Source organism: Talpa europaea (genome assembly GCF_964194135.1).
Source record: "Talpa europaea genome assembly, chromosome: 11".
Classification (NCBI taxonomy): domain Eukaryota; kingdom Metazoa; phylum Chordata; class Mammalia; order Eulipotyphla; family Talpidae; genus Talpa; species Talpa europaea.
Window position 1 is genome coordinate 50956329 of NC_140078.1, and position 27516 is coordinate 50983844.

Here is a 27516-nt window from a genome sequence, read left to right on the forward strand (position 1 = left end):
ACGTTTGGCCAGCGCACAGCTGGAGTGCTTTCACATTGCATTAAATTGTGTGTATAACTCATAGGAATGTGCCAAAAGGGGACTCAGTGATTTTCATATAAGTTCAAGGTGTGTCTTGCCTATCCCTGCACCCCCACTAACATAAGGGGGATGCCAAACCAGGACTCAAGCAAAGGGTGGGAGGCAGCAGCCCAGGTAAGATCAAGGGAAGATTTTTAGGGCAGCTCCTGTGAACCCTTGCCTGGGATGACTGACAGGCAGAATTTGGGCCTTGAGTTTAAAGGAAATAGGGAAAGGAGGTAGGGTGCGTGGCCAGGCCTTTAGCAGACAGGGAGCACTGTGTGGGCTGCTGGGTCTGGGAGCAGCACGGCTTTGCTTCCTCTCCTCTGTCCTTGCAGAGTACCCCCCTTAGCTTCTCACTGCTTACGTGTCTGTCTACATACTTAAAAAGGCATTGGGGCTGTGTCAAGAGCTGGTCCCAAATTCCAGCTCTGCCCCTCCTGGCCATCCAATGGGGCCTGCCTGTTCTGTGCCTAGTGTGATTTCAGCACTCGCTACCCACCAGCTCCCAGCTCTTTTCATTGCCTCAGAGCCAAGTCCACCCACATAAGCTCTTAATCCCACCCCAGTCAGACTTCCTGGTCCCCTGAGCCTTCCTCTCCCTGTTATTTGTCTAAGCTGGTCCTGGTGGCATTAGGGATAGAGCCAGCTTTTTCCCATAAATGTCCTCTTCAAGCTTCTGAATCATCATTCTTGAAACCTTGTCTTTGCTCTGTTGCCCCCAGTTGAGAGTGCTGTTAAGTAGGAAGGCCCAAGGCTGAGCGGAGACTGTGGAGTGTCACTTCCCTTGGAAAGGCTTCCAAAATCAGCTGGTTCACACATGGATCAGATTTGGACCCAGCATCCTCTGCCAGGGAAAATAAAAGTCATTAAAAAAAATTAAAAAGAATAGAAAGAACCTTTCTTCACGTAGTCACCAGTGGGAACATAAGTAAAGGCCTCATGGGGAGCTGAGTCCCAGGGAGGACCAGGGGGTCAGGATCTCTAGTTTTCGGGTATGGGCAGGTATTGTCCACGCCAGCCATTATTTGCTCCTTAGTGGATGGGGCCAGACCCCACTTAGCTTTCTCTAAGACCCATATCCAGAAATGCCTTAGGCCTGGATCCTGGGCTCTGCTTGAGTGAGAGAAGCAGCCAGGGCCTGCCAGGAGCACAGCATCTAAATTGAACACCCCCAAACAGCATCCCAGCCCAGGATGGGCATCAAAGGGTGGGAGACTTGCAGCCTCTTGTGTCTGTCACTTCCTTTCCAGGGTCTAGTGCCCCCTGCCACCAGGCAGGGTATTTGTATCCATGTCCAAGTGCTCTCATGAGCTAGTCCAGGGAGTCTGCTCGACACACTGGGGCTCCCTACCACAACCCCACCTCCAGCTTCCTAGGGGTAAGCTAGGTCTTTCCTTTCCTCCCAATAAGGATCTGCCAAGAGGCTTCAGCAGGACTGGGCTTGCTGGGCAGAAGGAAGATGGGAGGGCCTACCCCACAGAGTGGGAACTAGATTTCTTTGGGGAGCCCAAAGGCTGAGTGGAGCTGTCCTGCAGCAGTGTGACAGCAAGGCCTGTGGGGCAGAGGGAGGGGTGTGCCTGTGTCTCATCCCCGATTCCAATGGGGTTCTGTCCTGAGTAGCTCTTGGGCAATAAGCACACCTCTGAGATCCATCTAGAGAGAACTTTCTAGGAAGGTGGATGGTCTGCCATGGTGGGAGGTCACCAGGAAAGAGAGATGAAAGGGTTGCCCTCACCTGGAGTCAGGAAAAGGAGCACCAGAAAATTTAGCAAGGAAGCCAGCCTATGAAGAACAGGCAGTGTAAAGGCCACAAAGGTGCAGTGGAAGGCAGGGGCACATGTAGGCAAAGCTGTCACCTGGGGCACTTAGCACTTTCCCCTTTCAGTTACACCTGTGTCCCTGCCCCCAGCAGGGGGCAGTGGCCAAAGGTCCTACATAGGGAGGTGGTGAGGAGATTGAGCAGGAATGGGAAGGTGAGGAACTTACCCTTGTCCCATTATGGTGGGGTCAGTCCCACAGGGATGAGGAGGGAAGATGCTGTATAGAGAATGAGAAATCAAAACTTTGATTTAGATAAGGCTTGACTTGTTCATGCCTTCAGATGCCATAGTTTCATTCCCCACGTTGAGAAAGAAACCCCAGGGTGAGCCTGGGACAGGAGGGAGAGGAGTTTCCTACTTTCTTCCACCCATCCCATAAGCCAGTCATAAAGTTGTGACCCTTAATAACTGGGGTCTCTCAGGCTATAAGTGACGGGGGCTAGATGATCATGGAGGGCTGTCCACCCCTGGTAGCAAGGTCTGTCATTCAGACAACCTTCTTGATCAAGCAGGGATAGCATCTGTGTTGCAACATGTCTCAAGGTAACACTGGCCTGGACATTGGGAGGCTTAAGGGTCAGTCCCTGCCATGAGCTCACTGGTGACCTTGGGCTCTCCCACTTCCCCCTCCCCACTGGACCTCAGGGTTCCCACCATTCAAATGCGGTGATAGTACCTCCCCATAAACTGGAGAGACAGAGCTGGAGATGGATTTAAGCACTCCCTCTTCACAGCACCAAAGGCTTAAGGAGGAGGCCAGAGTTCTGTGTCCTGGAGACTTTGCTGGCCTGTCTAGAGAAGAGCCACACATCTGGGCTTTTCAGAGAACGTGTCTATTCTAAAGGTTTTAGTAGGAATCCCTGCATCCAGGGGCACCACATCTCAGCTTCCTGGGTGCCTGAAAAGAAGTCCCCATGTATCTTGCCAGCTCCAGCAACCTTCTCAGCAGGAGACTGCCTTACTCCAGAAAGTCTGTGATCTCACCACCTTCTACCTTCTAGTTCCTCTCCTCCCCCTACGCCCTCCACGGCACCAGGCCCCTCACCTGTGTGTCCCCGGGCAATCTATCCCTCTGTGGGTGCGTGTCTCTGACTGTGCCTAATTGGCTCACTGGTTGTTCTTTATGAGTGAAGCTTTTAACAAGATGCTGCCCTGAGCAAGGCCTAGACTTCATGGATGTATATTCCTCTAAAGGCATTCATCTGGTGAGTGGTGGGGGTGAGGTGGGGGTGGGGAAGCAAGTCAGTGACTGCCTGCCCCCCCAACCAGAGAACCCACAGTGGCCTAGAGGAGGGTACTGACCCCCTGTGAAGTGGGGTCCAGCCCTGTGAGAAAGGGAAAGGGTGTCCTGCCAACAGGAGACTGTCCCTAGGCTCTGACCCTTCCTGCCTGTCGCCTGTATTTAAGGTTGCACGTGTGATTGATGCTTACTGAGGGCGTGCATTACCCTGCCCTGTCTCTAAGTGAGGAAGCTGAGACTGAGAAGTGATGAGCGGGGGTCACAGCATGTCAGTGATGAGCGGGGGTCACAGCATGTCAGTGAGGGGGAAGGTCCAGGCCAGACTTTCTGAACTTGGACTCGATGCTCTTTTCCATCTGGGTTCTTCAGTCTCCACAGGACCAAGGGGTGAAAGGGGTACCAGTTCCTCCCCCTGAGGCCTGAGCATCACTAGGAGCCACCCTGGTGCCTCCCCTGCTAACAGGGCCAGTGAGCCCGAGTTCTACTTAGGGTGACTTGAGGACTCCAGGACCAGGGAAAGCAGGAGCAACAGAGCCTGGGAGGCCAGGAGAAGGCTCTTCAGGGCACCCAGGATGTCAGAGGCAATAGCTCAGATGTGGGGAGAGGTGGGTCAGAGATACTGACAGAGGCCTGAGCAGGTCTTTTTAAGGGGCCTTCCTCCACAGCCCAGCTGTCTGGGATGACTGGGGGGGTGATGTTGGAGGGGTGGGGAAAATCTAACTGAAGTCCCTGGAAGCTGTGGCCGGCAGGCCCCTGGATCAGGCACCAGCTTCTCCTGATCTCCTGGACTCCCAGGTCTGCCTGTAAGAACCAAAGGAAAAAGACCCAGGCCCTCCTCTTTCCTGTGTTCCTCCCTCTTGGGAGAGGCCTCCAGAAAGGCATCCTTGCCTGCAGTTTGGAGGTTACCAATGGGGTGAGACTGCTGGAGCCTGTAAAGAGTGTGGTTCCCAGAGTCATGGGATCTGAGATCACCCCAGACAGTGTCTAGCCATACACACAACTGGCGAAACAATTTTCTTGGTTTCTGAAAACTTGAAAATCGTTTGTGATTTTCCATACCCCTCTGGCCCCCCACCCCCACCCAACTCCCCAGGCCTGGATTGCTGAGCGAGCAGAGTTTGCCAAATTCTTTCCACTTACCACAGGGCCCAGCCCTTGGGAATACTAGGGGGTCACCGCAGCCAAGGGGGTGCTGCGGGGGTGGAGGCAGACTTCCAGCACTGTGAGTAATTCTGCAGCCCCAGATCTGGGAAAGGGCGCGTGGCAACGTGGTGTGACAATCAGCCCATTGTGCAGTCTGAGGGGAAAGGAGCATCCAAAACGTTGTATGGTAGAAAAAAGAATGTTCAACACTACCTCATACCTTCATCTAAATGAATTCCCAATAGGTTGAAGATGTAGGTTTTAAAAGAGAACTCAAAGTATTAAAAGAAAACAGGAATCTGTTTATTTTCTTCATAGGTAAGCCTTTCTAAACAAACTGTAGAAAGGATAGAGCTTTAGTTCAATAAAAGTTTCAGCCTTCTGTTCAAAATATATTGAAAATGAAAAACAAAATATACTGAATATGGAATTAAAAGGTGAAAAAAACCCTGGAAAAGGATCTACAAGCCCTCTGTGAGAAGGTGGGCATCAGAAGAGATAGCCCTGGCCTACGGCTTCTCTGGAGCCTGGTCTCTCTCCTCCGTATTGTCACCACTAATGTTCAGATCCCTGTTTAAATGAAGTTGGGAGAGTACATAGCACTTACAGGTCAGAAAACTGAAGAACCCATAACACCTCACATTCTCCCAGTGTTTCCTCGTCCAGCAGCACTGAGGGCTGTACCTCAGAGGGCATAAAGGGGTGGGGTGAGAGAGAGCAGTCAGAAGTTGACTGTCTCAACTCACTGATCTGCCCGTTTCTTCTGTTGTTTGCTTCCAAGGAACCTTGTAACCAAGCAATCAGGCTTTACTAGCTGGTTGCCTTTTTGAGGTGACAGCGCAAAGGGGTGTAATGATAATGACACTACGACTACTCGTGTGATGGTACAAGGACTCGTTGAGATAAACTTGAAAACCTGTGTCTGAAATATAATATGTCGTAGACATAGGGGAGCTATTAGAGAAAGTTCTTTACATCTGAAGGCCTCAGAGGCAATGGTTTGACTTTGTTTCCACTTTTTACAGTGAACAATGTGGTATAATCAGGCAATTAACAAAAGAAGAAATGTGAGTGGTCAAGAAACAGACAAAAATGTTGCCCTCACTAAAAAGCATGAAAATATACTAGTACTACTTTTCCTATACCAAATTCTCAAAGATTAAAAACCTCCTGGTGTTGGCAGTGTAGGGAAGTCACTAAGTGCTGTCACTGGGGACCATTTGACTACCGAGAGCAGAAACCCACCAGTAGCCTCGTGGCTCTGGGTTTTCTGAACGCACCAGGGCCCCCAGCTGAGCCACATCAGGCTGGACCATGCCATGGTAGTCAGGTCCGATGGCCAGCAGGCCCCTGGATCAAGCATGTCTGGTACAGCCTTGTTTGGGTGCAACCATGTCTGGGTTTTAGGAAAAAGAGAAAAAGACCCATGGTAGGTTTGGAGACATGAGGTCAGGGAACCTGGCCAGAGCCATTCAGATACAGCAGAGCTTAGGTAAGAGGGTGCAGGGCAGAATGGATACTATCAGGGTTTATGTTTTGAATCCTGAGCTGGTTTTGAAAATGAGCCAAGTCTGGTCTCCCCCTGACAATTAGGCGCAAGCTTGCACCAGCACCCTTAAGTCTTGGAAACATCCAGTTTGAAAAATGGACCCATCATATTTGAAAGGCAGTTGCCCTGAAGGAGGATTTAAGCAGAGACTTAGGAGCGGATTGACTTGTTTTGGGAAGGTTTGACTCGGCTTGGAAAAAGATTCAGGAGAATTGACTTTCGGTTTCAGGAATGATGCTGAAGGGGGATAGCCTCAGTGGTACAACTGCCCGGCTGCCACAGGTTGGCTGGATCCTGGTCCACCGCTTACCAGTATACCACCAGTTCCAGGCTCATTGGAGGGTCAACACTGTCTTGCATAAGCAGCTTTTGGTTTGGACTACTGGACACAGTGGACACTACCCGGGGGTAGGACAGCTGGCCATCTGTGGCCTTAGGAAGTCTTTTCTTATCTCACTCTCCCTTTGTAAATAAACCCTGTTGTACCCTGAGATTGAGCCATGTCTTACCATTGTGTATGCACTGGTGAAGAACCCACAAACTGTGTCCAGATCCCCTAATTTTGCACATTTTCAGGATGGCTAATTTTCTGTGTCTCCTGATTGGACTAAGCTAATAGCATGCCTGTGAGGGTGTTTCCAGAAGAGAGTCACTGATCTGAATCAGTGGACTAAGAAAAGCAGGTGATTACATATACATGGGACCAGAAAAGGGCAAATCTGCTCTGTTTGAGCTGGGACAGCTATTCTCCCTCCCTTGGATGGTGGCTAGCTCTCAGGATTGAGCTAAACTCTGCCACTGGCTTTCTTGGGCCTCCAGTTGGCAGACAGCAGATCATGGGATTTCACAAGCCTCTATAACGGTGTGAGTCAGTCCCTCAGAGTGTGTGTGTGTGTGTGTGTGTGTGTGTGTAGTCAAGATGTCACTGTCCACCAGGCCTCTCCACACCCCTAGAATTCAGCTTCCCATGGGGCTCTTGGGTCCAGCTCTCTGGATCCCCATGTCCCAGAAAGGACGCAGACCAGGCTTCTGGACTCCAGCCTATGCTGATTCCAATCAGCTATTTGGCAGGGGAGGTCTGCCACGCGGCATAAACACAACTGCACCAGCTGACCTGCCTGGGAGCCAGAATAGGACCTGATGACTCTTGGGAAACAGGACGCCAGCCTTATAAATTAGCACGTGCTCCAGCACCAGCCCCAGCCCAGGACATACTTTCCCACCCTGGGGTGTGCTGTGATTTTGGAGGGGACAGGTCTGGGATATCCAATTCTGTCCATGGGGACTTCAGAGAGTGAGGTGTTATGTTAAGTGCCTGTTATGTTAAGTCGTCTGGCCCACCTAGGTGAATGCAATATGTTCCTGATTTTAGTGGAATATCTAGTCTCAGGGGACATTTGCTTTTCTGCCTATAGTGCCCCTTCCTCAGATGTCACTACCTCCAGGCCTTTCCCTAAAGCCACCTTCTAACTGAGACTTTCCCTACCAGCCTGTGTAAAACTCCTGTCCTGCCCGTATCTACCAAAACTATCCTTCCCAGTCCCCTGCTTCATTTCAGACAGATGGCCCCATATTACCCACATACTTCCCCCTTTGCCCTATAACTTTGTAGGCCCCTCACACTGACTAAAGGCCTGACCATGTGACTGTTTGGCCAATGGGACAGAAGCAAGGAGAGGCTTGAGAAAGCACTTGCAGTGTCCTCCCACCCCCCAAACTATGAAAGAATAACTAAGCCAGGCTGCTGGAGGACAAGGGGTAAAGCCGAGACCATCTAAGACCACCATTGCTCCTGCTGGTGGGACACGTGAGTCAGGCCAGGCTCACAGAATGGCAGGGCTGCTTGGACAGACACATGAGCTAATAAATGCAATTATCTTATTCTGCTGAGTTAGGGGACTGGTTACTTAACAATAGTTAACATTCATTTTTCCTGTTCTCTGTTTTTCCACCAGCAATACTAGCTTTATAAAGTCAGGGCTGTGATACTAACTACTGCATTCCTGGTGCTGAGAGTAGTGCCTGGCACACGGAGGCCCTGCTGGAGCACTAGTGGAAATATCTGTTAATGGCTAAATACAGGATAAATACCTTAACAGGATCGTGAGACAACAGGCAAAGTTCTGGAACAAGCTCTCTGTACAGAGGACGCTGGTTGGTCCTGGCACTGGGGAGCATGGCACTGGGTCATCTCTGAAGGGGCCATAATAATCAATGCAGGTCTTGACTGTGAATGTGAAGATGAAAATTAGCCAAGAGGGGCCTCCCTGCTGGTGCAAGGGGTTAAGTCGCAGCACTATGAAGCTGTCCCTAGCTGTCACAGCATGGCACCAGTTCCATCCAGACTGCTTTGCAAAATGGCTGTAGAGCTGTGGTCTTTATATCTCTACCTACCTCTTAAAAAACAAATTTCTCAAAGGAACTGTTCACACTCATTTTTCTACTTTTTCAGCCCTGGCATGTCTTCCTGCACCTGGCACCTGGCACTCTCACCAGGCCACAGGGCCCACCCAGGGCCACCATAACTCCTCCTGGACGAGATTAAGGTAGCCAGACTTCTGGGATGGTTCCTTTTCATCTTCTCCCACTTCCAAGACAGGGGTCTTTCTAACATGTGTTTCATCCAAGTCCAGACCACTCGAGCCCCTCCTCCCCCATCATAGGCTTTGGCCCCTACCCCCCTTTAAATCACTCATAGTCCTGTGCACAAACACTGTCCCAAAGAGTGCGGTCAGGCTCTGTGTAGAACCCCAAAGACTTGCGTTCTGGGAACTCATTATCCCACGTGCACCCAAGGTCAGCTCTCAGGGTCTCCCATGGGATGTGTGAGTTCGCCAGGCTAGCCTCAGACTGCACGAGTACACCATGCTCAGAGGGGCATCTCCTGTTAAAAAAGCACTTGCCGAGGGTAGCATGAGGGTAGCAAGTGCCAGGACAATGTGCCCAGTCAGAAAGCATTCAGACCGACTCCATGTACAGGTATGGCCAGACCCAAGTCCACACAGGGGGTGCCCGGCCCCTGGGAGCCTTCTCTCTGGTCAAGGCCCAGATGGACCCTCCTGTACAGGAACTACCGGAGGGGTTTCAGAAGGTTGGGCAGTGTGAGGGCAGAAGGCCATGGACAGCGGAAGCCTGGGTAGGTCAGCAGGCCCTGTAGCCAACTTGTACTTGGGTTCTAGCCAGTGGGCTTCGTGTAGCCTAGTGGACACAGAAGGGTGGGGCCAGGCAGGGTACTGCTTGTGAACCAGAGGGTGGAGGTCTCAGAAGAGCCCGTGTGTGTGTGTGGGAGGGGCAGTGCTTGTGGGTCCTCACTCTGCAGACAGTCACAACTGAAACATGTGAACAGGGCAGTATAGATTTGGGAGTGACCGATGGGTGAGGTAAAGGGCAGATATAGCCAGGGAGTGTGTGAGGGCAGTGGGACAGTGACCCCCACCCTACCCAGACCCCTTTGAGATTTCACTCATGTCCCAAAACAAGTTTGTGCTCTTGGGCTCGCAGGACTGTGTGCAGCCCCAATGCAGGGCCAGGCTGGATCCAGGGCGGTCTGGCAACCCTACTTTCGGGTCTAGAATTCTGCCAGCTGTGGGCCATCTGGGATGGGGCTAGGAAGTCTCAGGGTGGCCAGTGGCTCTCCCATTCCGCTCCACCTCCTCCCCTGGGCCCAAGCTGGCAGTAGAAACCAGCTCAGCATCCCCACCTGGCCTAAGTTTTGACTGGTGACCTTGGGTCTATCAAGTACTTATTTCAGTTGTTTATTATGCAAGTGGTACACACTCACTGTAGAACAATTAGAAGACACAATAGGCAAAACAACAAAATAAATATGATGTTTCTTTAAGTTTTAGACCCTCTCACCTCTCCGAGAGCCAGCAACCATTCAGGGACGCAGAGGAGGAGATCTGTGACTCTGTGACAGTTACAGGCACCCTGGGCCACATTCATGAAATAAAAGTAAAAACATCCATTGGTCTCTACCCCAGGCTGCTGACGCTGGGCTCCTAAATCCCTTGTAATTTCCTTTCTAGTGATAACAACACTAGAAACATCTTTTGTTCTAGTATTTGACCCCAGTTCCTGAATGAGCTCCTAAATCCCTTGGAATTTCCTGGGTAAAACGACTTTGTTTTGTTCTAATGAAGCAACTCTGAGTGGTGCCTGGTGGCTCCTGGGTGGGGCTGGTCACTAGAAAGATCAAACCTGTATTAGGAACTGGGAACGTTCACCCTGACTCCCACCCTCCTGGGAGGGGTGAAAGTTTGGAGATTGAGTTAGTGACGGATCATGCCTAGCTAATGAAGCCTCGGTAAAAATCTCAGCAGCATGGGGTATAGGGAGCTTCTGGATGGTGAACACAACAACAGGCGGGGAGAGTGGCACTCAGTCCACGTAGGGTGCACTGGACATGCCCTATATAACTCTTCATTTAACTGCTCATTCGTAGCCTTTAAAACCCTTTGTAATAATCTAGTAATGTAGTAAGTAAACTATTTTCCTGGTCCTGTCAGGTGTCCTGCAAATTATCAAATTTGAGGAGGAGATTGTCAGAACCCCAGTGTAGAGCCAGTCAGTGAGAAGCACAGGTTCTCCTGGGCTCCAGTTTGGCATCTGAGGTTTGGGGTGGGAAAGACGGGGGCCCTAACCTGTAAGGTCTGCACTAACTTCAGGCAGTGTCAAAACTGAGTTGGTTTGTAGCTAGTGTTGAAGAATCGCTTGGTGTGGAAAACCAATACATCTGGTGTCAATATGTGCGAGAGCAAAGAGAACACAGGAGTGTTTTTCCAAGACAGCATCCCAACACTGCTATTACTAACTGCACACACTTGACCTCTAATGTCTTCATCTCTTGTCCCGCAAGAGGAGAACATGGATGTCATCAACTGACAGGAATGTCCTGAGCTTCAGTGAGCTGATATATGTGTGCATTTTCTTAATTTTATTATTAAAATTCAAACATATGCAGAAGTAGAGAAACGACTCACTGAGCCTCCTGGACATCACCGGCATCTGAGTTATCAACTCACAGCCTATCTCATTTCCTTGTGTTGTGGGGAGAAATATCGGGGTGAGGCTGGAGGCACAGGAGTGAAAGAATTTACCAGAGACAGAGGGGAGAACAGAGCGGATTTATTGAAATTTCCCGTAAGGGAGCTGGGGGAGAGATGGGAGAGGTCTGCGCTGGAAGAAGGATTTGAGGCTCTCTATTATACTCTGTTTTCATGTACTTTCTTACTTGGGGTGCCAGATGGGGCCAGTTATTTGCTGGGAGGTCTGGTCTTGGGCGTAAACCTTTGACACAGAATGTGCTCTGGCCCTGCTTCCGCATTCATGGTCAAAATCAGCCTTAGGGCCTGGTTCCCACAGCAACCTTATCAATTTCCTTCATCTATTCAAGCCTCTCAAACTTGTCTGTTGGGCAAGGAATGGGGCCTTAGTTTTTAATATTAATAATGATACTGACAACCAGCATTCCACCCTTAACTCTGTCTTAATATAAATTTGAAGCATATTCCAGACATCATGTGATTTCACCAGAAATATTTTATTAGGTATTTCTGAAGGAAAGGACTGTCTGTCACTTTGCCTCTTTCTCTGTTTAATATAACCCTCTTATCACTTTAAACTGCAATTCCTTTATTATCCAGTATTAAAGCGCATACTTCCCCTCATACATTTTTTAAAGTTTATTTGAATCAGGATTCAAATAAGGCCCATGCACTGTGATTGATTGATCTGTTTCTTAAATGTGTCAGTTTACATTTAGTTTGCACAACAGCACTGCACAGGACAACCCTTACCACTCCCTTTGACAACTGAGGAAACGTGCTGAGGTTGGTAATTGGTGAAAATAACGACTGACAGGCCAAGCATCCCCTTGAGAAGGGTGGAGGGTGAAGGGAAGCTGGAAGAGATGAAGGCAGGACTGAATCCACGCACACCAGCCTCTGCGAGCGTAAGCCTCTGGGGACCGGTACCTCCTCAGACTTCATAGTAGGTGACCCCTTAGGCATCTGATACAATTGTTGACACCTTCTTCTTTCAAAGCATTGCCACTGTTTCTAGGACATCCCCCTGCCCTGGAGGAGAGTCTCCATCCTCGACATTGGGGGAAAACCTGGCTCGGTGCTTGCCTATCTCTACATCCTTCCTGGATGATCTCCTTTCCCCCTGATGAACTCCTAATTATTGCCCCCAGATCCCCAATTCCTGTGTGCCTGCCACATTTGTACCCTCACTTCCTCCCTTGGTTTCTAGGGGGTCTCTTTTCCTATTTGAAGCCACACTTCTGAGCTCCCCAAGGATGGCCCAGCTCAGGACATGGCAGCCCCAGGCTTCTGTGGCTAGAACAACTCCTTTTTCTTTGACAGCCAGTTCTGACATGCTGACCTGTCTTGTTCATTCACTCACAAGCCTCCTCTGGTCTGGTTCCCATCCCTGGATGAGAGGGGCAGCCTCTCAGAGGACTCTCCCAGTCCAGCCCCTGCCTCTTAGTCTGCTTTTCAGGCAACAACAAGCAGTATAACCAGGGGCTGAAGCCAGAGGCTGTTACAGGTGGTGCCCCCTGGAGTGGCGCAGGTGAGGATGAATAGCCCCCTGAGAGATACTATCAGTGGGGTGGAGGCTGATAGGAAATATAAGGGACTGCAGAAGCAGCCTCCAGGATTCAGCATCTCTGGGGATGATTCAGTGTTTTGGGGATTTCAGCATTTTTGGATCTTTAGCAGTTTTGGGGTCAGCCATTTCTGTCCCCACTATGCCTATCTACCAGAGGGTTGTTATGGTCCTCTGAAGGACATGGAGAGGCTTCCAGCAGCCAACCTCAGAGAAGAAAAGTTCGGAGGCTTTGCAGGTAGCTGATAGTCTGAACTACTCCCAGCTTTGCTGCTGTAACAGCTTGGACGAGAAGGTGAAGACCAGGAGCGGGGTGCCTTGCTGAGCTGCATAAGTATGGGCTGTTGTAGGGTCATATTTTCAGTTGCTGATGCTGCTGTTTCCCATGTAGCTTGTCTGGCGCTGTGCTGGGGCATCTCGGCAGCTCCGGTGAGCATCTCCGGTTGTGTCTTCTGCTATCTTCGTGAGTTGGGTCCCAGCCTATAGTCTCGCTGCCATGTGTTTCACGCCCTCAAATTGTGGGAGATGCCATCTTGGGAGTGTGGCCTTTTGTTCAGGATAGGACTTTAAAACACTGGACACTACTTCAGGTGAGGTAAATAGCCATTGGTGGCCTCAGTGACTCTTCGTTTTCCCTTGTTTGTTAAATAAATCCCATTACAGTTCACTAAACCTGAGTAGTTTTGCAATTGTGCATGTAAGTGAAGAACTCAGACAGTGACTGGTAAACTATTTGGGCACTGTCCTTGGCCAGTGCCCTTGCTGCCCTGCATCAAATGGTCTTGAGAAGACCGTGTGCAACCACATCCCAGCTTTGCTCACCACCCCTCCTCTCTTTAGGGTGCAAGTCGAAGTCTTTTCAGGCCTTTCTGCCCCTCTCCTGTTCACTCTGTGCCAGTCCCTTGCTCTTCCTTGACAGATGCACAGCAGCAGCTCACTGCTTCCTCTGTGAGACCCCATCCCTATTCCCACTGGGGATCTGGTTGAGGAAAGCATCAGAGGCACACTCGGCAAGGACGAGCAGGGAGGACACACTTGGACAATATGCTGATTACACCCATATATGCACAATATGTTTTCTTTATTTAATTGTTGTCTGTTTGCCTTGCCACCACAACATTGTAATGAAGGCAGAGATTTCTGTATGTTTTGCATGCTGTACCCCCGATCTTACAACAGAGCTTGGCCCACAACACAACTAACTGGCTGAGCAGACAGCTCTGAAGCCAAACAGTCAACATATAAATCATAGCTGTGCCTCTTATATGCACAAGTAACCTTGGAAGAAAATCTAAACTTCAGTTTCTCAATGTGTAAGACGGGGGAAATGACAGCAGCGCCAATTCCATACAATTGGGAAGAGAACAGAAATGTGATGTAATAAATACATAGCACAATAGCTGGCTTATACAAGCCCTTCCTAAACTTCACAGCTGAACTGACCAGGATTCCCCAACCCAATTGAACCTAAGCCTGTCCCTTTCTACCTGCATGGAACCCTGACCATGGACCCCCTCCTGAGGCTTCACCCCCCCCCCACCCCTGCCTTCCTCCAGTGAAGGAAAAATTCTGACCTTGCCCCATGTCCTGGGACAGCCTGCTGTCTCTCTGTGTGACCTCTCAAACCCTCTACCCATGGGCCACTGTCCATGAACAGTGGATAACCTCAGGCATTTGGCCAAACTTTCCAATCCAGGGCTGTCCTTGATGCCAATAAACTGAAACTCTCCCTGGTTGTATCTTTATTTCAATGATAACAGTAGTATACGGAAAAATGCCTAAATGCAAGTATAATGGATCTATTCATTCAGGAATGCAATAATGTTATATTCTGCCCCAATAAAGCAATAATAATTTGTGGTAGAAAGAGTAGACAATTTTGTCAACTGGCATTGGAGTTTGGATCAGCAAACACCCCTCTTCTGGCAAGACTTCAGGACCCCTTAGTTCCTCCCGCTCCCATTTCCAACCACATTGAGCCAGGACTGGAGTGATCAATCCAGACAGTCTTTGTTTGAAGGACACCATTTTCCATAATTCTTAGGCCAAACCTCTAGTGAGAGGGATCTGGGACTCTTTTCTATCCCTTGGCCCAGACTTCCCACTCCAGATCCTGCCCCAGGTCTCCAGTTCCCCCACCTCTTATGCACAGCCCATCTGCTTGTGTTCCCCCAAATTTACATGTTGGAATGTGATGCCTGATATGATGGTGTTAGGAGGCAGGATCTTTGGAAGGTATTTAGATTGTGAGGGTGATGCCCTCCTGGCTGGGGTTAGTGGCCTGATAAAATAGGAGCAATGTCTCATCTTCCACCATGTGAGTTCACAGCAAGAAGTCTTAATGCAGAAGCAGGCCCTCCCCCCAGGGAGCCTGCCTGCACCCTGATCTTGCACTTCCAGTCTCCAGAAATGTGAGATAGAAATGTCTATTGTGTACAAGCCACCCTGTCTGTGATATTTGTTAGAGCTGCCCAAATAGACAAAGACACCATCCAACAAGCAAATGGACCCACCTCCTCCTTAAAAGGCAATATGATTTCTCAAACATAAAGCATCTCTTTTTGTTACATAGCCTGCTAGGTCCTTGGCAAGCACAGCCCCTGACATTAGCACTTCTACTCCTGTCAGAAACTCTGATGGATATTTTCAGATCAGGGAAGGCTGACCACCCATCCCATGTCTACAGAGCCCATCAGGGAAGTCCAGAGCTGAGGCCTGGTCAGAGCCATGAACTCAGAGTAGCAGGTCGAATGGTGTCCCCTCCCCCCGTCTCTTCTCCTCTCTCTTTCCCTCTTTCTCCCTCCTTCTCTTTCTCCCTCCTGCCCTCTCTCTCTCCTCTCCCTCTCCATAAGTGCACAAAGAGATCATGTGAGCATAGAGAGATGGCATGGCCTACAAGTCAAAAGAAGAGGCCTGAGAATGAAATCTACCCTGTCTTCCAGAGCTGGAAGTTTCTGTTGTTTAAACTGCCTGGTCTGTGGTACTTTGTTATGTCAGCCTGAGCGCACTGGTACACCAGGTAACCCAAACCCACAGAAATGTGGTGACTAGCTCAGGAAGGCCCAGGGCCAGCACTAGAGGTCTGAGCCTCAGGCCAGCAGCCCTCAGGAGCTCCAGCCCAGCAGCATCAGCAGTCTGACCGCATGATTTCCTGATGCTGCAGCAGGCAAGCTGCCTGCAGGAGAGGGAATCAAGACAGGAGGGCCAAGTCTAAACCAGGGCTGAGTCCTCACTCCACAGGCCAAGGACAAGGCATAAACAGCACTGCAGAGTACTTCAAAGTAGGAGCTCCATGGGGAGGTTTTGCAAAAGCCATGAGGACTGACAAAATCACCCCCTGGGGACCTCTCTGAGCTGGAAGTGGGAACAGGAAATAGCTAGATGAGATTCATCTTGGAAAAATGCAAGCTCATACATCTGCATAAAGCTAATCCAAAACACAGCATGAGAGAGCCACAGTGTAGAGCAGGAGGCAGACTTCAACTGAGCTGGTCCAGCTAGGAGGTCATCTGTGCGAGCTCTCTGTTGGGTGGTGGCGGGGGTGGGGGATTTCGGAGTGGGGAGTAGGAGGCTGGAGATTTATGTCTTGGAACCCCAAACCAGGCTTACTGGAAATAGGACTGAGTCCTCTACTTCCCAGCAGGCTCAACACTGGTCAGGGGGTCCATGGAGGGGAGGAGAGCCTCACACCACCCAACAATGCCTTACCAGCGGTACCCAGCTTCACTCAGTGGGCACCCTCCCCCCTCACAAAACCTTGGGCTTGTGGAAGGGCCTGTGTTCCTCAGTGTTGCCAGTGCTTTAAAACGTTCAGGTGTGACTGGAACCAGTGGATGAAGCCAAAGACTGTTACAGGTGGTACCCATGGAGGGGGTTGCTGGTGAGGCTAGACAGCCCCAGGGAAAATGCCAAAAAGTATAGCATTTTGGGGTGGAACAACTGATAAGAAATATAAGGGACTGCAGAAGCAGCTGCTGATTATTCTTGTTCGGGATTCAGCATTTTTGGATCTTCAGTGATCTCATGCTCAGCGATTTTAGTCTCCACCGCGCGGGTCTTCCAGAAGGCTGTCGAGGGCCTCTGAAGGTGAAGGCTTCCAGCAGCCAACCTCAGAGAGGAAAAGTTTGGAAGCTTTGCAATTAGCAGAGTAACTGAAACTGTCCCGGTGTTGCTGCTGTTACAGCCTGGCAGAGAAGCGAAGACCAGGAGCCGGATGCCTCTCTGAGCTGTGAGTGTGGCTGTTTGTCGGGTCGGGTCCGTTGGCCGCTGCAGCTGCTATTTTGAGTGTCACTTGTCTTGTGCTGTGCTGGGGCATCACGGCAGCTCTGGGAACATCTCCTGTTGTGTCTTCTGTTGTCTTCGTGAGTTGGATCCCGGCCTATAGTCTGGATGTCATGTGCTCCAGGTCCGCAGTGGCAGGAAGATGCCATCTTGGGCATGTGACCTATTGTTTGGGAGAGGAGCTCCGTGTCCTCAGTGGTAGGAAGACACCATCTTAGCTGGTTTTTGTTAAGGACTTGAAAACACTGGACACAGCTTCGGGTGAGGTAAACGGCCATTTGTGGCCTCAGTAACTCTTTATTTTCCCTGGTTTGTTAAATAAAGTTCTCTGAGCCTGAGTAGCCTTGCAATTGTGCGCACGGGTGAAGAACTCAGACTGACTAGTAAACTATTTGGGCAGGTCCTTGGCCAGATCACCCATTGTGTGAAGCTGCTTCTGCCTCCCGACAAGAGAACCCAGGTGCCCTGGCCTGACACAAAGGATGTGGTTTAAGGGTATTAACTGAAATAAGTCTCAATGATTGTTAGACAGAGCGTATTTTAGATAAGCAAGGTAAGATTCAAACCCAGGGAAGAATTTGACAGTTTTCACTCTAAGAATTGGCTCAACTATCACCAGTATAGTTTATATAGCTAGGCAGCGAATCATTGACATAAAAATGTAATTATTCTTGGGGGGAAGGGGAGAGAATAGGGCCTTCTGCTTCTAAGTTATTTTGAGATAAAGATATATTGATGTGATCTATGCCCAGAAGATGGCACATGCCGGGGGTTTTATTCACTTCCCTGATTTCTAAGGAAATGCACTGTGGAGAGGAAAGGTTTGGTGCCCATTGTTTAAACCTTTATCCAGCTCCTTGGTTATGTCTGTGGGTTGGAAAGGCGGGTTACCCACTGGCAGTACATTTTTGCATGACTGCTTCACAGAACAGGGAGGAGCATCTTCTTACATCAAGTGTATGCAGATAGTTTTGCTCTCTCCTTTGCTAGACCAAGGCAGGGGTCATTTTCCCACTATGTTCACACAGGGATAGACAGCTCTGAGAAGGTCAAGGCAGAGCTCCTGAAGAGAGCTCAGAATGTCCAGGTACTTGAAGAAAGCCAGGGCCCACGGGTGGGGAATAGACTCTGACTCCTTACAGAAGCCTTGCAAGCTCACCTTCCTCTGCTGGCAAGAGGAGAAGGCACTTGGGGGGGGGAAAGGGACTAGCACCCAGGCCTCCTGGCTGCCTGCCGTGGAAGTCCTGGGGTCTAGGAGATTCCAAACTCTTGGAGTTAGTGGGGGGGGGGGGGCACCCGCCTCCCTCAGCCCCGTGTACTGGTGCAGAGCCTGCACACAGAGAAGGGACGGAGGGGGAGATAAGGGAGGAGGGGGACACGGTCACAGCTGGCCTGCCCCATCTGTTATTCTGAGCAGGGGTTTACTGCTGTCACAAAAATATTCCAAAGCCTGCTGCTTGAGAAGAGAGACTGCAGGAAGGAACACTCACTGTCAGGATGTCAACTTGCCCAGCCTGAACCGCAGAATCAACATAATTCCAATATTGGAAAAGAACCTGCTGGGTCAATCAGTACCTACTTCCCTCTGGTTCGCCTCTTAATTTTAAGAACATTTATAGATTCCGCCCCCCTCCCCCGCCCATACGTTTTTTGTTTCGTGTTTCGATTTGAATGTTGGACCCATTTGGACTTCACATTGGTGTTAAGGAGCGCGGGAGGAAAGCCACTTCTATTTTTCCAAATGGCCGGCCAGTTGTCCAAATGCCATTCAACTGAAAACTCTCGCCAGGCTGTTCGAGGAGGCCGGTCAGGACACGGCTCCCGCCAGGTTCCCACCTCGGCTTTGGGAAGGAGAGGCTGGGTCGGTCCCGAGGGGCCCGAAGGGCGGCAAGGACCCGCGCCCGGCGCCCGCGGGGGAGCTGCAGACCCGGTCCGCTCGGCCCGGTCGCTCCACCCCCGCGGGCACCGCTCGACCCCACCCCCACCCTCTCGGGGCACCGAGGCCTCCGCCGTCTACCCCGTCCTAGGCCGCGGCCGCCCCCCGCCCCCCGCCCCCCCGGCCTCGCCGCCCCCGCTCGGGGTCTCAGGTGGCCCCGGGAGGCCGGGGGGACTTTGCGCGGGGCCGGGGGCGGCCGTTCGTCTTTGCGCAGAGGCGGCGTCTCGGGCGCCCACGCGCCGGGCCCTGAACCCGCCGGGGCCACCTGCGGCGCCCCGGGCCGCCGAGAGGCCTCATTGGCGCGCGGCGGGCCCGCCCTCTCCACGCCGCCGGGCGCCGCCCGCCCCCGCCGCCCGCCCCCGCCGCCCGCCCCCGCCGCCCGCCCCCGCCGCCCGCCGCCCGCCGCCCGCCCGCCCGCCGCCTTCCGGCCTCCGCTGCTCCCCGCGGCCGCGGCCGATCCCGCCGGCCCCGGCTCCGGGCCGGATGCTCCCGACCCCGCGGCGAGCGCGGGCCGGGGCCCCAGCCCCCGCGGCCGCCGGCCCCGCGGCTCGCTTCCCGGGCGTCGCCATCTACCTGGCCGAGCGGCGCATGGGCCGCAGCCGCCGCGCCTTCCTCGCGCGCCTCGCGCTCTCCAAGGGCTTCCGCGTCCTGGACGCCTACGGGTGCGCGGCGGCCGCGGGGCTCGCGGCCCGGGGCGCCTGCCTCTGCGGCGGGCGGGGGAGGGCCTGGGGACGGGGTGCACCGGGTGTTGCGCCGCGGCGGCTGGAGAGGGAAACAGAGCCGGGGCGCGCGATGGAGGAGGGCGTCTCCCCGGAGGGGGCCTGGGGGCGTCTGTAGGGCACCTGTGAAGGTGAACTGCGCGCCCCTCGCGGAGGGGCCGGCGAGAGCAAGGCCGGGCGGTGCGGAGTGAAGCAGGGAGCGCGGCAGGCCTGCACGGGGCTCCGATCCACCCTTGGCCCCCCTCTGCCAGCTCGGAGGTGACACACGTAGTGATGGAGCAGACCTCGGCGGAGGAGGCCGCCTGCTGGCTGCGGGGCAGGGCGCCCGCCGCTCCCCCGGGGGCCGTCGGCCCAGAGCTGCTGGACATCAGCTGGTTCACGGAGAGCATGGCTGCCGGGCAGCCTGTGCCTGTGGAGGGCCGCCACCGCCTGGAGGTGAGCCCTGCTGAGGATTTGTCTTGGGGCCAGTGAAAGCCCCAGTGCAGCTGTCGCTCAGCTGGGATAGGCGACGAGGCCACAGGGCCCTGGCCTTCAGATGAAGAGCGAAGGCTTTGCCCAGACTACATGGGGCCTTGGGAAAACAGGCTAACCCAGCTTCTGCTGTCATCATTGGTGCGATTTCTTAGCCCCACTTTTAATATCATTAGACCTTTCTTGATCACCAACTAGATGAAACTGATCCCCAAATGAGATGATGACCTAAGGGCCAACAGGAGGTTGTCCTTGGGGGTGCTGTGGGTTTCACTATCTCTGCCCCACCTCAGTGCTTCCTGAGTGAGCTGAACTGGAGCCTGGACTCAAAACCGGGTGCCCACATTCAAATCCTGGCTCTGCTTGTGAATCGTGAGGCATTATGATTCTAAGGCCTCCGTGTCCTTGTCTGTGAAGCAAGGATGACAAGCTCTTCTTATCCACTTGCTTGAGGGGGTCTCAGGAGGTGGGGCACATGCACTAGCTGCAGGGGCAGGATAAGTGCTCCAGGAGGACCAGCAGGTGGCATCACTACAGGTGTCTGCTCTGAATAACCTACCCCTGCCCCCTCTGCTGGACAACACCCTCCTCTGCAGGGCAGCACTGCCTCTGCACTGGGTGTCCAGGGGTTTTGCCCTCTGAGTGGGTTCCCTCTGCTCTCCGCAAGTGACCCAGGAGAGGAGAGGTTTTGGGGATTGCCTCACTCCCCTGCTGGCCCTGCAAAACCACCTATACATTGCCCCTCTCCAGGTGGCCGTGCCCAGGAAGGAACTGCCAAGCCCAGCGTGGATGCTGCCATATGCCTGCCAGCGTCCCACACCCCTCACACACCACAATACCAGCCTCACGGTGAGTTGAAGGTTCCTTGATGTGCGGCCAGGACCCTCTTGTGAGCATTTTCCTGTCCTGTGTTGGGCAAAAGCTTGTGACAGCTAAGAGGGTTGGGGCTGCTTGCCCCATCCACACTGCCCCTTACCACAAACTGCTCCCTGCAGGAAGCTCTGGAGACACTGGCAGAGGCGGCCAGCTTTGAAGGCAGTGAGGGCCGCTGCCTCTCCTTCTACAGAGCAGCCTCGGTGCTCAAGGCCCTTCCCTGCCCAGTCACAGCTCCGAGTCAGCTGCGGGGGCTACCTCACTTTGGAGAACATTCCTGCCGGGTCATCCAGGTAGGTGGTAACACCATCTAGAAGAAGAGTGCATCCCGGGAGCATGGCGAGGAGTCCAACTTCAGAGGCAGGCAGACAGATGGACAGACAGATGTGGGGGCTGGTTCCCAGGTCAGGGCAAGTGATTATCCACTCTCAGATTTTTAATATGTAAGTTGGGGCCCAGCCGCCTGCCTTAGACTGGTGAGAAGACTCAAGGAGGGGAGCTGCCAGGGCCCTGACAGAGCTGGTAGCTGGCATTGTTGGCATCGGCCCTGATGCCCAGATAGTGGAAGTTTGAACGCCTGTTTTGTGAAAGATACAACATATGTGAGGACCTAGATTGTTAAGTTTTCCTTTATGTGCACTTACCATGGGGAGAATACATAATGTCAAGGAGACTTTTGAATCCAAGGTAGGCTTTGATTCATCACATGTATTTTGAAAAGCAGTTGTTCATGTGCCCTGTGCTGGTTATTCCTCTGAGAGATGGCCCATGTTCCCCCAAGTTCAAAGGGCTTTGAGGCTGTGGTCACCTTCATGGACGCAGTCTGCCTTTCCAAGTTCTGCCGGCTTCTGGTACCACAATGCCATCTTCCAAGTTGTGAGGGTCTGCTGGTCGCTGGGCCGCCAGTGCTTTGTTCTGTCCAGGCAGTCCTGGAGTTTTGCTTTGTTTCCTCCCACAGGAGCTGCTGGAACATGGGGTCTGCGAAGAGGTGGAGAGAGTCCGGTTCTCAGAGCGGTACCAGACCATGAAGGTGCATAGCCGGCGGACTTAGCAGAGGCACTCAGCCCCCAGCCTTCCCCCAGATGTCCGCACCACGCCTGCATGTGCTGGCGGGCACTAGGGCTCACCAGCCCAGATAAGGTCTTAATGAGGAGGTGGCAGCTGGCACTGACACGTACAAGGCGGCAGAAGGGGACTGGCAAGGGAAGCTTGTTTTGACGTGACATTTTCTAGATCACTCAGTACAATCTGTTTGTATTGCATTATTTTTGATGGAATATTCTCAAGTATAATAGGCTCTAGCCCCTTAAACACTCAAATGGAGCATACTGAACAAAACATGGCCTTTCCCTTGGTGCCATGAGGTTGATTAAATTTGCACATCTACTCACCCTTGCACTGTCTCCACCATTAGGGTGTTGCCCTGCCTGTCTCCACAGTGCACCTTCCCTGTTCATACTTCTCATCTGATGGAATGTGACGCCTTGGCCACAGTGCTTGGACACCCTGGTTCTGTGGCTGGAGGTTGTCAGACCAGTGATGAGTCGAGCAGTGGGGTCTCCCTGTTGGGGTGTGTCATTGTTACTGTGGGAGGTTGCCTCGAATGTTGAGAATCAACTGAGAGGGTTTTAAGGAAAGATAGGAGCTGTGTGTGTAGGAAGAGGCTCAGGTAGACAGAGAGCAAGGAAAGGGCAGGTCCAGGGGCGGGACACAGGCAGTTGTGAGCAGCGAAGTGCTGAGGGTGGCAGAGCCCTCACAAGATATTCAAGCCACGAAGTATGTTAATCATTAGAAGATGTTTTTTATGAACAATATGATTAGGTTATTCTTAGCATTCTCTTCATTGGAAAGGATGGGCCTGCACAGCCCCATAAAAGGCAGGACTGCAGCTGGTCTGCAGGAAACAGGGCCTGGGCACCCGAGTACTGCCAGGCTGTTCTTCCTCCCTGCCTCTCTGCGTGCTGGCCACCTCTGCCAGCTGAGACATGGCTTCGTTGCAGTCCAGCCACTGTAAGAGCCCTGACCTTCTGTTTCAATTAAAAAATCCCTGCAGAGGAGTTCTGAGTGGCTGAGGGCAAGTGCCTACCCCGACCAATGAGTTGTAGTCAAGGAAGAAACAGGTGACTTGTTAGGCCAGGTCAGCCACTTACCTGGTATGGGAGGCCCTCTGAGATTTGCCAGCCTCCCTATGAGAGGTAGCTCCAGCAGCGTGACTTCCACTCATCTGGACATCTGTACTGACCTAGGCCAGCTGGTAACACCTGCTATGTTGGAGCCTGGAACGAGCCCCAGCAGTTCCAGACTTTCACTGGCTCAAACTCCTGCTAAAACAACCCTGTAATTGTTAAGTGCCTGTTGTTTTTGCTGTTTGTCAAGAACAACCACAGTAATAAGTTCCAGCTGCTGTTAGGTGGGAGAGACATGGTTTTTCCAGTGGATTGAGATTCTTTGTTAGGATGACTATTTTGGTAATGTTAGAATCACGGGGGAGACTCTCTAGAGGAGTTGATCAAGGCCAGAGACGGGAAGTATCTTGAGGGGTTTCCTCCCCACCCCTCCCCCTCCACTCCCATGAGGGTGGGCTGTGTGTGCCAGACTTGGGGGCTTGAATCCTGTCTGGACATTTACTGTGTGCCTTGGGTGGGCTTGGTCAGGTTGCTTAAACTTGAAAAAGGTGAGTGTGGATGCTGGTGGGCCCTCTGGGCCACATCGTGACTTGAGGTCACCTGTGAAATGCAGCAGCTGTGCTGTGTGGAACTCAAATCAGGGTCTGTATCTGCATCTGTGCTAAGAGCTTAGTTCTGACCTTACTCATCCTCCCAACAGCTCTTCACTCAGATTTTCGGGGTCGGGATAAGGACTGCTGACCGGTGGTACCAGGAAGGTCTGCGGACCCTAGATGACCTTCAAGAGCAACACGAGAGACTGAACAAGCTCCAAAAAGCAGGTGATCTCTCAGCGGGTAAAGCCCTGGGCCTCCCATAGCACTTTGGCCTAAAAGTCTCCCAAGACATGGAAGCTGGTGCTGATGACTTACTGGACGGCTGGGAACAAGATCAGTGCACCCAGATCCTGGTGGCAGGCAGGCATCCCAGTGGCCGGCAGGCATCCCTTTATGGTAGACTATCTGGGGTGGAGATCTGGGGAGGGGGTGTCAGGACTCATTGTAGCCCTTTCTCAGTGAATGGTGTTGGCCACATAGCTGCGGTGGCACACATGGATCAAGCATAGGTTTCTGATCCCGACTCAGGGAGGATAGGGGAATTCTGAGTAGCCTGGGTTTGGATACCCTGCTTGGTGCACAGCACCTGTGGCCTGGCCTGCTGACCAATGGCATGGGGTCCTGGTGTGGTAGGAGAGGCTCAGTGAGGAGCCTGCTAATGGGCTGTGATACAGTCTAGTGGAAAAACATGAACTTAAGAAGTTGTTAGACCTGGATTTGAGTACCATTGTGTCACTTACTAGGTAGGTGACTTTGACCCTGAGACCTAACTTCTGAAGTGTCAGCTGCGTTTTCTGTGAAGTATGGGATTTCTGTAAGTTTCTCCACATGAAGCTAGCAAGTAGCAGGTGTTAAGCAGATACTCTGTTCTCTCCATGTGGTTGAGGGCCTGGCACTCAGTCTTTTAAACATCTTCCCTGGAGCTGGGGGAGGGGAGGCCACCTGGGGGTCCTAGGAGGGCCACCTGCCAGTCAGCAGGAAATGAGACCCACAGAGCTGTGTAGCTAATGGAGCATGATGTGTGTGGCGCCCACTGGTTCCACTTGATCACATCTCCCCAAGGTGTGGAAGTGATGGGTCACCAGGGCCCTCATGTGAGAGCTAGCTGTTCCTTACTCCCCGTTGCTGTTCCACCCCACATTAAACCTCTCCTAACTGCATGTGGAAGGACAATGACTCCTCTCTGACAGGCGGGCAGGCTGATTTGGGTAAAGTGAGGTGTTCCTACATGACAGTCATCTTCATGCCGCCTCATCACCTCCTGGTTCCCCTTTATGGATGGGAAAACCTAGGCACTGAAAGGATAGTGTGTATCATGAGTGTCAGTGTCCTGGTCTGATTATGATAGTTCTGCAAGAATTTACCATTGCAGATGGGTAGAGGTACAGGGCATTTCTATTATTGCAACTGGGTGTGAATCCACAATGATCTCAAAATAAAAGTATAATATTAAGAAGGAAAGAAGCGACTGGAGAGAGAGGGTGGGCTTTGAGGGTCAGGAAAAATGCACTGCTCACAGGACTGCAGCACCTCCAGGACCTGAGCACCCTAGTTCAGCGACTTGATGTGGAGGCCCTGCAGCAGCTGGTGGAGGCTGCCGTGAGTGAGGCCCTTCCTGGGGCCACCGTCACTCTGGCTGGTGGATTCCGGAGGTAAGGGAGCTTGACTCCAGGCCCACCCCAGTGAAGCCACCTGAGTTGTGGCCACTGAGGTGGGCTTTCCCTCACTGAAGGGACTGGGATGATGGTGAAGGCTGCATCCTCGAGTTGAGTCCTGGAGTCAGACTGTCCCCCTCAGGGGGAAGTTGCAGGGCCACGACGTGGACTTCCTCATCACCCACCCCCAGGAGGGTCAGGAGGTGGGGCTGCTGGCCAGAGTGCTGCTCAGCCTGAAGGAGCAGGTGAGGAGCCATCCTCTCCATAGAGCACTGCCCTCCTAGCCCCATGTATGGTGCCTGGTCACACCTGCTCTCCCCCCAGGGGCTGATCCTGTACCACCAGCACCAACGCAGTCAGTGTGAAGACCGCACCTGGCTGGCCCAGCAGAAGCACACCATGGATGCCTTTGAGAGAAGCTTCTGCATTTTCCGCCTGCCACAACCCTTGGGGGCTGCTGTGGAGGGGTCCCAGAGGCCTTGCGCCTCCTGGAAGGCTGTGCGGGTAGACCTGGTGGTCGCCCCCATCAGTCAGTTCCCCTTTGCTCTACTCGGCTGGACTGGCTCCAGGGTAGGGAGCGTGCTTTGGGCTGCCCTGTGCTTTGGGCTGGTCCTGAGTTCAGGGTTGGCCAGCCTTGCTGACAAAGCTACTTTTTCCCGCAGCATTTCGAACGCGAACTCCGCCGCTTCAGCCGGAAGGAGAGGGGACTGTGGCTGAACAGCCATGGACTGTTTGACCCAGAGCAGGTGTGTTGACTGGAGGAGAAAATGCCTGTTTCCCTGCCCCCTCCAGTCTGGAACCCACAAGGCCCAAATCTTGATTTTGGTACCCAATCCCAGCCCTTTGAGGTGCACCCTGCCTGCCTCTAGCCTCCTGTCCTGGCTTTCTCAGGAAGCCTGGCAGTGGTGGGGATCGCTCCAGGGCATTAACATCCCCACTCCAATTGCAGAAGACCCTTTTCCACGCGGCCTCAGAGGAAGACATCTTCAGATACCTGGGCCTTGAGTACCTTCCCCCAGAGCAGAGAAATGCCTGATTCTGTCTGATGGTTCCCACTTCCACTCTTCGAGGAGGGACATTTGGTGTGCCAGACCCTTTGAATACCTGTGGCCACCAAATGTCTCCAGGTAGAAGATGCCCCAAGTCCTCACCTTTCCAGTGGGAGCCCCTCCTGTGTAGACTCCTCCCCCACCCACCCCTACTCCAAGATGTAATGAAATGAGCCCATGGAACAAACTGAGCTGTTTTCTGAATGTGCTGCTGGCTTGGGGGACAGGAGTCTGGTGCCTGGCCCTGCTCCTTGAGCAGAGCCTGTCTGGGTGTGCCACCCCATCCGCTGTGGGGCGTTATCTAGGTACAACCTGGGCCAGATGGCTCAGGCTCCTCCTTGTGCAGAGGAGGCCTTTGTGGAGTTGTCAGAGAGCCTGAGGTCATGATGGACAGTGAGTGCTGTGCAATGCCTGATTCTCAGCTTCCAGCCACGGGCCTAAGAATGGAGAGGTGGAGGGGTGTTACTGCCCGCTGAAGTCTACTGTGGAGGTACTAAAGCATGTGCTGTAGTATCTGGAAAGGATCCAGGGGTAGGGAGTTGGGATCAACTACCCCCTGCCTGGTTAGCCCCACATCCTCCAACTAGGCTTCCTGTCTGCTCTCAGAAGACTTTAAGCAGGTCATGGTCATGTGATATCTTTCCTGCTCAAAGTCTCCAGTGATTCCCCCCCCCCCCCACCTTGCACCTGCTTGCGCAGTAAATCCCTCTGGACCCTGGCATTTCATCCCACCACCCCCCATCTCCTACATGCTTCCTCTCTCAAGCCCCGTGCCTCCTGCTTCTCATGACTGAGCCAGAGGCATTCCTGTCTCACTGCTTCTCACTTAAATTGCCCCAGACATCCACAAGATCAGTGGGCGTCTCACCCCCTCACTGAGGGGGTGTATCTCAGTGACACCTTTCTCATGGTGTCCCCTGTTCCTTCAATCCTCAGGCATACTCCAGTTTAGAGCCTTTACCCTTTAAGTACCATCTACCTGAATTACTTTTTCAACTCAAGGTCTCCTTGTCAGGTCAAGACTTCCCTAACCACTTACCATATTAAAAAATATTTTTTTATTTAATGTGTAATAAAATGGACACTTCCAATGTACAATTTTAAAGAGTTTTTCTATTTTTTATTATAGTTACGTTTTATAAGTGATTATACCGGGATTGCTATCAGGAAAGTAGGGTAATGTTTTGTATGTTTTAAATGGTAAACGTACCCTGCAAGAAAAAAGTCCTTTTAGCTAAAGTTTGTAACTGGTAATAATTACAACAGGTTTGTTAGCATAACCAATCAAGAGTACAGAACCAATATGGCATTTGCTGGAAATCTCTGCGTCCTGGGAGGGGCAGATGGAGCTCATGATTGGGCAGAAAAACACTGGCAGGGTTA

General features: G+C 52.4%; 1 protein-coding gene across 1 annotated transcript; it reads left to right on the forward strand.

Annotated features, from left to right (window-relative positions):
• Nucleotides 1-19127: 19127 nt before the first annotated feature.
• Nucleotides 19128-26120, forward strand: POLM (DNA polymerase mu; the record flags this gene model as incomplete). The annotated part of the gene is made up of 11 exons (XM_084247476.1): nucleotides 19128-19306; nucleotides 19615-19798; nucleotides 20585-20683; nucleotides 20830-21000; nucleotides 21666-21737; nucleotides 23534-23654; nucleotides 24949-25081; nucleotides 25227-25329; nucleotides 25409-25654; nucleotides 25747-25830; nucleotides 26034-26120. 11 exons carry the CDS (start codon nucleotides 19128-19130, stop codon nucleotides 26118-26120), a joined length of 1479 nt encoding a protein of 492 aa, XP_084103602.1.
• Nucleotides 26121-27516: the final 1396 nt, after the last annotated feature.